Source organism: Triticum aestivum, chromosome 3A (genome assembly GCF_018294505.1).
Source record: "Triticum aestivum cultivar Chinese Spring chromosome 3A, IWGSC CS RefSeq v2.1, whole genome shotgun sequence".
Lineage (NCBI taxonomy): Eukaryota > Viridiplantae > Streptophyta > Magnoliopsida > Poales > Poaceae > Triticum > Triticum aestivum.
In genome coordinates this window covers 46,273,622-46,286,169 of record NC_057800.1, presented here as the reverse complement: position 1 = coordinate 46,286,169, position 12,548 = coordinate 46,273,622, and the positions used below count along the sequence as shown (strand labels likewise).

General features: G+C 47.3%; 1 protein-coding gene across 2 annotated transcripts; it reads left to right on the top strand.

The window, feature by feature from the left end:
* The first annotated feature begins 6,138 nt into the window (after positions 1-6,138).
* On the top strand, positions 6,139-12,194 carry LOC123060143 (putative disease resistance protein RGA3). 2 transcript variants are annotated; one of them, XM_044482716.1, is made up of 6 exons: positions 6,139-6,516; positions 6,600-6,703; positions 6,779-7,948; positions 8,165-8,263; positions 8,544-11,615; positions 11,738-12,194. In XM_044482716.1, exon 5 carries the CDS (start codon positions 8,642-8,644, stop codon positions 11,609-11,611), a length of 2,970 nt encoding a protein of 989 aa, XP_044338651.1. In that variant the 5' UTR covers positions 6,139-6,516; positions 6,600-6,703; positions 6,779-7,948; positions 8,165-8,263; positions 8,544-8,641; the 3' UTR covers positions 11,612-11,615; positions 11,738-12,194. The 2 variants fall into 2 exon arrangements, with proteins under 2 accessions (XP_044338651.1, XP_044338650.1); XM_044482715.1 differs by having other exon boundaries at positions 6,779-8,263.
* Positions 12,195-12,548: the final 354 nt, after the last annotated feature.

The window sequence follows — 12,548 nt, the reverse complement described above, 5'->3', positions numbered from 1 at the left end:
CTCGAGTGAGAGTCCGGCGACAAGAGTGGAAGCGAGCGTGGTGGAGAGATCGGGAGAAGAAGAAGAGAGAATGGGAGTGCATGGGGCAGAGGCCTGGTCCGGGACCTTTTATAAGGTCGTCCCCCGAGTGACTGACTGGTGGACCCAGGCGATCTAAACAAATCCCGCAACAGTCGCGCGCGTAGTACGTGGTGAAAAAGGTGGCGCGGGGATCGAGGAGACTTGCCTAATCCGTCCCGATAACCTCGGGCTGTCCGTCTAGCGCACTTTCCAAAATTCGAATCCCGCGAAATCCGCGGAGAGCAGAGCAACTTGTCAGACTGAAGACAAACATCCTCTACATCATCATTCGGAATTCTACCGTGAAAATTCACTCGACAAAAACCAAGAATGGACCAAGGCGACTGAGAAAGGAGTCGACGTCGTCACCTCAACTCATTGTTCCAGAACAAGATATACTCATAGCACAAAGAATGGGTCGGAAGTGTTCCCAACTCCTTCCTCACTCAAACCCTGATCCATTCGGGAGCTAATGATGAAGCTATGTACCTAGGGTAGGGTCATGGATCTGTCCAACATACCCTCCCCAAGGACATCTCTACAAAAAATCAGAAGCAGAGGAAGAGAAATCATCATCCACTCGACCATGAAGATGTGCTCACTCGACCACCTTGAAGACACTCGACCAACAGAACATGAGAAACCCTCCACTCTGCAACGGTCAAGACTTAAACCATAGCTTTATGGGCATTTACAACACTTTACTGCAGACGTTACCAGTAACGCCCCTCCTTTATGAGCATTGAACCTTGTGTAACGGAGGGGAATTGGGGTCCTGGCATACTCTATATAAGCCATCCCCTCCTCTGGGACAAGGGTTCGCACTTTCTGTAATTCACACACACATATATCCAGTCGACCGCCTCCGGGCTCCGAGACGTAGGGCTGTTACTTCCTCCGAGAAGGGCCTGAACTCGTAAAACTCGTGTGTACTACTCCTCCATAGCTAGGATCTTGCCTCTACATTCCTATCCCCCTATTCTACTGTCAGTCTTAGAACCACGACAAGCGTGGCTGGCGCTCAAGGACGCCTCGTACCAGCCGGGTTACTGCGAGCTGGCGCTGATGGAGGGGAACTCGACCCCCAAGGACCCGGTGTCGGATGGGAACAATGCTAGCGACTGGCTGTCTGCCATGGCCGCCGACATCATGGAGACGCTTCATGATCACCGTGCGGGATCGCCAAGATGAAGAGTAGTTAATGCATAGCTTGTCGATTTTATTTCTTCTGTTTCCACCAAAAAGTATTTATGACTGCATTTTTTTTCTACCTGCCGAAGAAAAAAACTCAAATGGAATATACATATTCTTTTATATATTTTATTAGGAAAAAAAGTATACTTTTTGTCTCTCAACTCTTGTCGAAGTATAGATTTGGTCCCTCAACTATAAAACCAGTCAACTTACAACCCCAACTCTTCAAACCGGACAAGTTTCGTCCCTCCTCTTAGTTTTGATCGGTTTTGGTGCTGCCTCACCCCGGTTTTGACCAGTCCATGCTGACGTGCTCCCCTACTCTCACGCGGCGTCTGAAGGGGGCAAGGAGCACAGGGATGAGCATGCTGGCGTTGATGGTGGTCTCGACGGACAGCGTGAGCACGGCGCGAGAGGGGGGATCACCGTGGCTCAACCTACTCGTCGTTCGGCTGGGGAACGTCACGGTCGTTTTTGGGCTGGGGCACCTCATTGTTGTGGTGGTGCTCGCCGTCATCGCCGACCTTCACGCATGGGCTACCGCGCTTGGATGAATCCGGCTTGCCTGCTCCCTCCCCATACTCTCATCCATGCTCCCACTCCATCCTACGGCTATCCTTTTCTCTTTTTCCTTTCTAACCTAATCATCTCCTCCCTGATTTTAAAGGGATGAAGCCGGGCCTTATTTTATTCCAATCAAATCATGCTACGTATGCGGGAGCACAGATGGGCGCACGCAGGGGGGAGCAGGCAAGTCTCGTCCCGCTTGGATCCAGCAGCGTGGTGCGGAGGCGGAGGGGCTGCCGCTCAAACATGCTCCGTGTCTGCGTGCTCGGGCTCTCGGCCATACATTTTTGCGTTGTGTGAGAGCGGCTCTAGTTGCATGCTGCGAGTACCGGCACATGCAGAAGCCTCACAAAGCCGGCCTGGATGAGCTACGTCCTGATCTTACCATGCTAGCTTCGAGTGCAAGTTCGTGAGGAGGCTGCTGTTGGTTGCAGTTCCTGCCATCCTGCTCCATAGGAAAGCTACGGCATGGCCAGGCGTGCCAGCTAGCAGGTGGTTGTGCCCGCGGCCATAGGCGCGGGGTCACATGATAGCTTGAAGTGGTGTGTTTAGGCTAGTCATAGTCGGAGTAACTTAGCTACTAACATAGCGTACTTCAAGAATTTTTTTTTATGTGGCAAGTATTTAATGTGAGGTGGTAACATAATATGTTACTACTCCATCCTTTCCGGTTTATAAGGCTCAATTCAAAAATCTCACCAACCAAGATAGATGATGAGTGATAGAATATTTTTTGTAGTTTGCAAAAGCACCCAATTAATACTTTTGTTTTCCTCAAAAAATTATGTTTACGAATGCATTAATTGCAATGCATGCATGCATAAAGTGCATGCATTGGTCAGTTTTCTCTTAATACTTGCTTGCAATGATTTAATGCACCTTGAAGTCTGAACATGTGATGGAAAACAACCAAATTGAGCCTTATAAAATAGAAAAACTAAAATTTTGAGATAAACCCTATAAACCAGAAAGAAAGGAGTATAGCATAGTATTTCCCAAGACAAGACGAGTCTACAAGCTAATAAATAAAGCCATCTATGACACTACTATCATATTACTTTGCATTATGAAGATAGTAACTTAGACTAATGTCATGCATATGACACTAGTCTAAGTAACTCCCCACTATAGCCAGCCTTAGTTGCCAGTAGGACAACCGGTGGTGCGTGCTAGTTAGCAGGGCCACCGATGGTGGTGGCACTGGCTCGTCCACTTACGGGCATGCTTGATGGTTGTCTGGTGCAGCATTGCATGTCAACTCTTCGACGAAACGTCTACACCAAAGATGGATGAAAAGAAATAGAAATGTTGTCAAGTGGACATGCCCCGGTTAAAACCATGCTGACTCGGGATGGATACTGTTTTGGTTGAGTCGAGGGATGGAACTTGACCGGTTTCAATAGTTAGGGATGCAAGTTGTCCGGTTTTATAGTTGAGGGATCAAACTCTGCTAAGAATTAAGGGACGAAAAATATATTTTTTATTAATTCAAAATTAAGCATAAAAAAACAAACCTAAGTAATAAATTACAACAACAACTAGAGTAGCAAAATCATACAAGACCAAAATTATGTCATGATGGAGTAAAAAGAAAGAGAACTCAAAAGAAATCAAAACAATGATCAAAGAAGCTACATTAGTGATCATATATATATGCACCAATCATATATCTTGCCATCACAAGTACAACAAAAAACATTCTTCAACACCGATGCCTTCAAAAAAGGAACAACCCTCAAACATCGTCATCACTAGATGCAACCATCTTAGGTCAAATCATGGGTTTTCACCCTGAAGCATCGTCATTGTCAGGTATAATCAAATAGGCTCTTGGAATTAGAGGCGGCTACTGACCCCCGCGACCGCGAGCTAGGGTTCCTCCCTTGCTCCCGCGCCGCTGCCGGCCACCCCTGCCCCCTCCCGTCGGTGTCGGCCTCCGTCGCGTGCGCGCCCCGGCCTACCTCCCTCTCCCCCGGCACCCTCCTGCCTGCCTCCCCGTCTCGACCCCTTCCTCCTCCTCGGATGGCACCGACGGCGGCGGACGTCCATTCCCCGCACGCCTGGAGGGGGAGTCAGGGCTCCCTCCTGCCCTGGCGGCGGTGCTGCTCGGCTCGCGGTGATGGGGCCTGGCGGCGGAGTTCTGCGGGCCTCGGGTGCTCTCGACGCGGTGGCGAGGCCGTTGGCTGCGGGGCGGCGCGGTCGGCAGCTGGCCGGCGGCGCCTGCTCAGCCCAGATCTTGGCCCTTTTGGGTCCCATCTGGGCTGGGGCGGGCCTGCGGTCCGGGGCGCGACGGCGTAGCTTCCTGGTGGTGTGGCGAGGCGGCCGTGGATGCGATGGTGATGGCTTCGGCGACCGGCGTGCTGCAGCGTGGCTGCAGGGACTGTCCGGACCCGTTAGGGTCCGGCCGGGCCGGTGTGGCCTGGCAAGTCCCTGTCGCTATGTCCGGTCGGCTCCGCGCGGCGGTGGAGGTTGTTCCCTCCTGTCGGCTGTGTTGCGGTTGCCACCAAGCCCGGTGTCTTCTTGTCCTACCTCCAGGTTTCGTGTTGGTGGCTCAGTGAGACGGTGATGATGGTGCGGTATCCGTGGTGGCACGGGCTGGTGGGCGGCATGTTGTGCGGTGCGCTTCCGTTTGTCTAGGGTGGCGGTGGTGGTTTCGGGACGGGTGAAATCTCTCGTGGCTCATTCGCCACCGGCGCGGCTGCGCCCGTGGGCGTTGCCGGACCCTCCTGAGGGGCGTCGGTGATACCCCTCCCCCACTACCATCCGCGTATCGGGGAAAACCCTAGGACTTGCCTGGGTAGCAGTGTCGTCGCCGTCGCATTTCTTCATGAAGATGTTGCTTGGTACGCGAGACTTCAGAGTGCTTGGTGAGCGGTGGTACTTCTCCGAAGGGTGTAGCGGGTGTCGGCCATCTTTGCTTAGCTGAGCTGTCGGCGTCGGCATTTATTTCTTTTTTCTTTCTCTCTTTTTTTTCCTTTGGGTTTGTTTGTGTTGTGACCCCGGCAAGCTAATTGTATCGGTTAGATATTGCTTTATAATCTAAAGCGGAGGGGAATCCTTTTTCGTAAGGTATAATCAAATAGAGCCAGACCTTGGATTTTCAAGTATTGAAGAAGCACCATCAAATTGAAGTCATTATGTATTGTCGCCATCACTTTCCGCGATTCAGGATGTTGCGTGCATAATATGGTCTGGATGTGGAATGCCAAGCAAGTCAAGATCCTGTTACAAGCAGGTAGTTGAGTCACGACCACAGTCAGTTGCCACCAAAGGATCCCAACAGCGAAGGTCGTCATCACACACTGTGACAGAGATTGAGTAAGGTCATAGGATCTCCAAAATCCTGACTCGGCAGACTCCGACAATCCTGCACTATTTTCATGGTCCGCGGTTCTCATTCGTGTCGACATAACAAAAATAACGTGCACATGGTTTCAAAGATATAAATTTCAACTTAGGAAGGTATTCAATGTGAGCAAGAGCATACATGTCTTTCTCACTCATATGCCCAAGCATCTTGTACCACAAAGTCAGTTGAATGCTCTTTCTCAGCAATGTTTCGACACTTCATCGCATGATTAGTCACAATTAGAAAACCTTGCCTACTTATTCGAGCCATGATCAAAAAGTCTTTGGTGATTTTTCACTTTATTTTGCCGAAGTAACTAGGTTGCTTGGTATCATCAAACTTGCTCACGACGATAAATTCAATCTTATGTTGAAAACACACTCACATCATCAAGCATTAATCTACAACTTGTGTTTGTCTCAATGCATTTTCTAAAAAGGGGTTACGCTAGCCTTTGCATCACATGGCCCACACATCCATACTATTAAATATGGATCAAGTTATAGTCACCGAGTTTCTAGTGCATATATGAGCTCTTGCCAATAGTAGTTGACGAACCACTACTTTCTATCTTCACTTGGCCAATATACCACTTGTGTAAGATGTGAAATACTCCTTACGTGAGGTAATGTGAAAGGGTACATCTGAATGCGTGAGTTCATCCCATCAGATATCATTAGAGACAGATGCAGTAGAACATGCAAACCAACCCGTGATTGGATTGTTAGGTGAACATTGGTATCTTCAGCCCATCAGGATTCAAGTCCTACAGGCTGCAGCTCGCATTTATTTTTATTCTGAATCATTTCAGGATTTTCGGCGATACGCTCTGAGTGAGAGGAGACGTTTCTGTCAACTACAAGACATGTTTATAGGGATAGGATGTGTGTTTCTAGGGTGACTGTATGCACGTATATATGAGCGATTGTGTGTGTACTGATGTTAAGAAAAAAACAATAGAACATGGCTCGTGTTTGCAATCAGAGTTGCAGGACGACACAGGCCGCCGACCCCCGCCAAGCGCGGCATGTCGCCGCGGTGGATGCTGGACGTCGGCGTCCCTGGCCCCGCGCCCCAAACTGCTCTCGTCGCCGCCCATCTCCCGGTGCCGCATCAATCCTATCGAGTACGAGCAGCTCGCTGCCTCGACTAGCTGGCTCATTGTTCCGGGCCAGCTGCTCTGCTCTGCTCGCTCGTTCGGCGTCCGGTTCAAGGGAGAAGGACCAACTGCCATGCGATTGTAGGAGTCAAGCGGCGGCGGACGCGGATTTGCAAATCGCGACCTCCCTCCTTGAAGTTGATCGTTCTCGCCGGCTGGTTTGCCCACCGCCCGGTGGTTCCTGACTGTAAGCCCCGTTCTCGTATCACTCCCATCGTTTTGTGTTGACTAACATAGACCGCCTCCCTGATTGCTTTGGCGACTCGTCAGCCTTGAGGCACAAGGAGAGAGCGTTAACGAAAATGGCAGGCGTTCCATTGAATGTTTGTTTGAACATCAGTGGATGCATACGAGCTGTTCGACGAAATGCTCATGTGCGCTTCCTAGCCTCTCCTCTGTTTCTGGGTTAAAAATTTCGCTATCCTAATCAAAATCTTGCAACTTCGCAGGAGGCAAGCCAAGCTGGCACTTCCTATGTAATGATTCTGCACCGAACCGAGGTCTTGCCGGTGCAAGTAGATGAGGACAAGTGGACAACCATACTAGTATATTTTGGCTGAAATGTTATTCGCTGATTAAGATAGACGGACTGAAAGACTTCAAGTGCATCAATGACTGTCCTTTTCTGGATAATTTCATGTTAAACGAATCTGATGCAAATATTACAAGAAATTGATTAGGTAGCCATTCTGCATTTGACTTTGGAGGAGTGGTAGGTTCTCTTCTTCCAACTGCTGGGTTGATGGATTGACTGTGTAGGCAGAAGGAGTGGCTTAGCTTGTGACTCTATGAGCAACCATCCAAGAAGAGGTAGTTTGATCTCACCTAAGCAAGAGATTCCTCTTCTACCACCTCCCAGCAGTAGCAGGCTCGCCGCTGCTCGTCTACACCGAGGCATGGTGACCAATTCCTTTCTTGTCAGCCGGTTTTTCTTTCTCGCGAGCCTGAATTGCATATGCTACATTTTGGGCTCCTGGCTTGCGGAGAATTCTTTCGTTGTTTATCCCAGCAAGAGACCACCACTGGACCGCCGCCTTTGTCTCTACCCCTTCTCGCATCTGCCGTTAAAATCGAAAGGTATGGCATCATTCCTTTAAAATTGAGTACCATATCTTGGTTCCATGCTCTTTAGTTTTGCTTATGAATTGTTTGACGAAATATAGTCAAAATAAAAATTGTTTGATGAAATGCCCAAATAATCATCTGTCCACTTTTTACAATATATTTGCTCCTAGTTAAAGTCTATGGCATGTGGTTCCTGTAGCTGGTTGTCGTAAGAAGAAAGTGCTTCGAACTTGCATGTCTGGAATCTGACTAGGATCAAGAAAAGGGGCATCATTTTTCATATATTTTACTAGCAAGTGGATGTATGGAAAAAGATAATTACTGAAAGGGCCTTCACCTTGTAATTCTGCAACAACACTTGTCCATTTTTTATTTCATCATTAGTGGGAATTTACAATGAGGAAGGTGGGAAGAAAAATGCGAACAAGGACGTGTTTGATGACAAGAAAGGTGTGCTTGATTGTGTGGCTGTGACACGGACGGACAGGTCCTATGGCTTGACAAGAAAACAGTCAGCTGGTCTTCCTCCTTCCATGTAATGAAGTAACCATGAGGTATGAGCAAGCATCCAACAGGCTAGTTTGTGTGGCCAAGCTAAATCTCACCTAGGCAGGAGATTTTCCTTCTGGAGCACAGGAGTATGGTGAAAGCCGCTCGTCTATACAGTGGCATGGCTGCTTCTTCTATCCCCCGTGCTTGAATTGCACATATGGCCTCTTATAGTTATATGATCCTGGCATTGGGTAACCATTCATCAGTTATTGATGCAGATGTCTCAGCATTCACTGATCATGGCTTCAACCACTAAATCCTAGACAGTGCTGCCGCCACGTCCTTGACTCCTTCTTTCATTATCAAAGAGTAGAAAGGTACATCCTTTAGTTACGTGTCATTCTCTGTCACTGCAGGCTCATGTGTTGCTGCTCTAAGATCCTGACTTTTTCAAATTTGATATCTTATTTACTAGTGGTCTGGAAACATAAGTTTCACTTTGTAGATTACACAGGATTTGTTTGGAATGTGACCAGGGTATTTTATTCATAAAAAAAGTAAAGAGTATCCCACAGTTTTTCCTGTACGAATTTAAGTCTCGAAGGTTCTTGAGCTTGTTGTAATGAAATAAAAATAAATTATCACTCACTTATGCAGAGAAGAGCATTGTGTGGACAATTTGCACAGCACAAGGCCCACAAAACATCAAGGCAGGTGCACTTGCATCGAAGTCAGAGTCCATTAGTTTGCCCACTATGGGCACAATTTTGGATGCTCTCACTTCGAAATTTTTGACAAAGTTGGGTCAGCTTATCGAAGATGAGGTTGTGATGACACTAAGCGTGAAAAAGGATATCAAGAGGCTGAAGAAAAATCTGGAATACTTCAGCGCTGTTCGTGAGGACATGGAAGCTCTGGCCATGAAAGATAGACGGATAAAGGCATGGTGGAAGAGCATGACTGATGTTATGTTTGATGTTGATGTCATCATAGATCTTGTTATGGTTCATTCACAGAAGCTTCTGCTACCACCTAGATCGGTATGTTGCAATCAGTCTATGGTTTCTTGTTTTGGAAAGCTTTCATTTGATCATAAGGTGGCTAGAAGAATTAAGGACATAAATGAAAAGCTTGATGAGATTAAAACGAACACACAGATGTTCAGCTTGGATAGAACCATTCGTCAACAATTCCAGGTAACAACCGTGGATAGAAATCAGACATCCCCTATAGATGAACTAGAGCTTGTTGGAAGAGAGATCAAACAATCTGTTGGTAACATAGTACAAATGATTGTCAGTGGCTGCCATGAGAATAGTAGAAGTGTTCTGGGGATTCAAGGAATGGGAGGCATTGGTAAGACAACGTTAGCCCAGAAGATATATAATGAGCAGATGATAAGAGAGAAATTCCAAGTTCATATATGGTTGTGCGTTTCGCAGAGCTACACAGAGACCGGGTTGATAAAGCAGGCAATACGAATGGCTGGAGAAAAGTGTGATCAACTAGAGACCAAGACCGAGCTTCTTCCACTTTTAGTGGACACTATCAAAGGAAAGAGTGTTTTTCTTGTCCTGGATGATGTGTGGAAATCTGATGTCTGGATTGATCTTCTTCTATCGCCTTTCATGAGAGCCTTTAATTTCCATGTCCTTGTCACCACAAGAGACCTGGATGTTTTGTCAGAAATGCATGCAATATATACCCACCAAGTAAACAAAATGAATTACAATGATGGCTTAGAACTGCTTATGAAGAAGTCCTTTCAGTCGTCCGAGCAAATAAGTGAATTCAAGAATATGGGGTATGAAATTGTAAAGAAATGTGATGGCCTTCCTCTTGCCATAAAGGTCGTTGCAGGTGTCTTATCTACCAAAAAAACAGTTGCCGAATGGAAGAGCATCCGAGATAGCAAATGGTCCATTCATGGACTCCCGAAAGAACTTGGAGGCCCACTGTATTTAAGTTACAACAATTTACCCCCTCGACTCAAGCAGTGCTTTCTCTGGTGTGCTTTATTGCCTCCTAATTTTGAAATCCACCGTGATGCTGTAGCTTACTGGTGGGTTGCCGAAGGTTTTGTGAGGAAAGAGCATGAGTTCTCAGTACATGAAATTGCTGAAGAGTATTATCTTGAGCTAGTTCGGAGGAATCTTATTCAACCAATACCAAAGTATGTAGACAAGGCTGTGTCAACAATGCATGATCTATTGAGGTCACTTGGACAATATCTGACAAAGGATCACTCCCTATTCATGAATGCGGAAAATAACAATGCCATGTCGAATCTGCGCCGCATAGGCATCAGCCATGCTGTAGAAAAAATACCCGCTCTAGAAGAGCATAAGTGTTTGAGGAGCCTCCTACTGTTTAATAACAAGAACTTCAAGTCGATTCACAAGGAAATTTTCAGAAAGCTCGAGCATATCCGTATTTTAGTTCTCAGCGGAACAAGCATCCAAAATATACCAGAGTCACTGGGGAACTTGGTGCTATTGAGGTTGCTAGATCTGAGCTATACTGAAATTAACATGCTTCCAGAGTCCACAGGAAGCCTCATCAGCCTTGAATACCTCTCTTTGCTTGGTTGCCATCATCTGGATAGCCTGCCAGCTGGTCTCATGAGACTGTCCAACATAAGTTTTTTGCAATTAGAACAGACTGCAGTTGATCATGTTCCAAAAGGGATTGCAAAGTTTCAGCAGCTCTACAACCTAAGAGGAGTTTTTGAGAGTGGTACTGGATTCAGATTAGATGAATTGAGACGCCTCCCCAATATCCAACGTCTTTGGGTCGAGAAGCTAGAGACAGCGGCACCAGGGGCTGAACTTGTACTGAAGAACAGTCATAATCTTAGAGAACTGGGACTGCGCTGCACAGTGGCCACTACGCAAGAGAGAACTCGTTACCAGACTGATGAGGTTGAGAGAATTCAGCAAGTCTATGATATGCTTATTCCATCACCAAGCCTTGTATATATTTTTCTGGAAGGGTTCCTGGGTATAAGATTCCCGGAATGGCTACTCTCAGAACCGGAGCTTAATATGCCAAGTTTGTGTCATATGCACCTCAATGAGTGCGTATCATGTTCAGAGCTTCCACCAGCAGGTCAGATGCCAGAATTGCTAGTTCTTCAGATTAAAGGTGCAGATGAAATTGTAACTATTGACACAGAACTCCTGGGGAAAGGTGTCAGAAGTGCAGCGGCTTTCTTCCCAAAACTTGAACTGCTTCACATCATTAGCATGTGTAGTTTGGAAAAATGGTCACTGAACATAAGAAATAAGCTTGATGACATGGAAGACAACTCTCAGCAGTTCACTCTGATGCCCTGCCTTAAGCGTCTGCTGCTTCTTGATTGCCCCAAACTGAGAGCTCTGCCTCAAGACATGTCCATGATTGTTAATTTGAAGAGAATCCACATTGAAGGTGCTCACAAGCTTCAAGAAGTTGTCAATCTTCCTGCCGTTCTGTGGCTCAAGGTGAAGAACAACGCATGTTTGAGGAGGATTTCTAACCTCTGTAAGTTGCAGCACCTGTTTGTACAGGACTGCCCAATGCTGGATCAGGCAGAGAACCTGTGCTCGCTGAATAGGGTGTACATGATTGACTGCCCACACGTCCAAGAGTTCAGGAATTGTCTCGCGGAAGAAGAGCAAGGCATCCTAGTCCATGTTGCAGCAGATGGACGTAATATCTTCCCGGATGAATCTCTCTATAATTAGATAGGTGAGTGGAATAGCGGGCTAAGAAAAACTTGCTCTAGTTCTACTACTTTATTATTCTAATTTTTTGGTTCTGAAACTGTGGACACTCACTTGAAATTATTTTAATTATTTTCCTTCTTACAGGCTTACAAGATCGGTTCGTATTGAAGACATGATGGTTAGTTGTGAATACTCAAAATTTTGTGAAGCCTTGAAGTGCAAGGAGCTCTTTGATCGGAGACAGGCAATGGGAGTGTCGAATGCTGGAGTGCAGTGTTGTTGCCTTTTCTCTGTTTTACATGGCCGCTCAAAATATCAGATTGGTTACGGATATGGCCTTTTGCAGGGAGCTGCTGCTCGGGGATTCCTCAGAATCCTTCATCATATCTTCGAGCCTTGAAGTGCTATGGAGCTCTTCGATTGGGGGCTGACGATGGGAGGTCCCTGTTTGTTGAGTTCTGGAGTGAAATGTTGTTGCTTTTTCTTTCTAACATTTGTTCTTTTAGTGTGTTCTTGTGGAGTTCAGGTGAGTATTTCACGTGGGCTGCCTACAGAAACAGCTCATTAGTTTTTGGATTGATTGAATAATGATAATGGTGTACCTATGGTTGATTTTCAAATGGCTTTTGTACTATCACCATGAGGAACGTGACTATATGGTGTCAGGGGAAGACAATCATTAAAAAACCTGAAGAATTGGAGAGGACTGATGGAAGGCGCGGGCTCTGGCGACTCGGGCCCCTCCGCCGCCCCGCTGGCCGCCTCCCCGGCCGAGCCCCCCTCGCCGTCGGCAGCCCCTTCCGCTGTGGCCTCCGCCTCCCCCGCTGCTCCCCCTTCCCCGCCGGCCCCTCCCCTCCCGTCCCCTGAACCTCTCTGGCGGGTGGTTTGGGCGGACTGGGCGGAGGACGCCGACCGCGCCGCGGGCCGGCCGGTCGAGTGCCGTGACCGCGTTCCC

Excerpts from the sequence above, each read along its gene's own strand:
- LOC123060143 (XM_044482716.1), top strand. The coding sequence starts at position 8,642 with ATGGGCACAATTTTGGATGCTCTCACTTCGAAATTTTTGACAAAGTTG.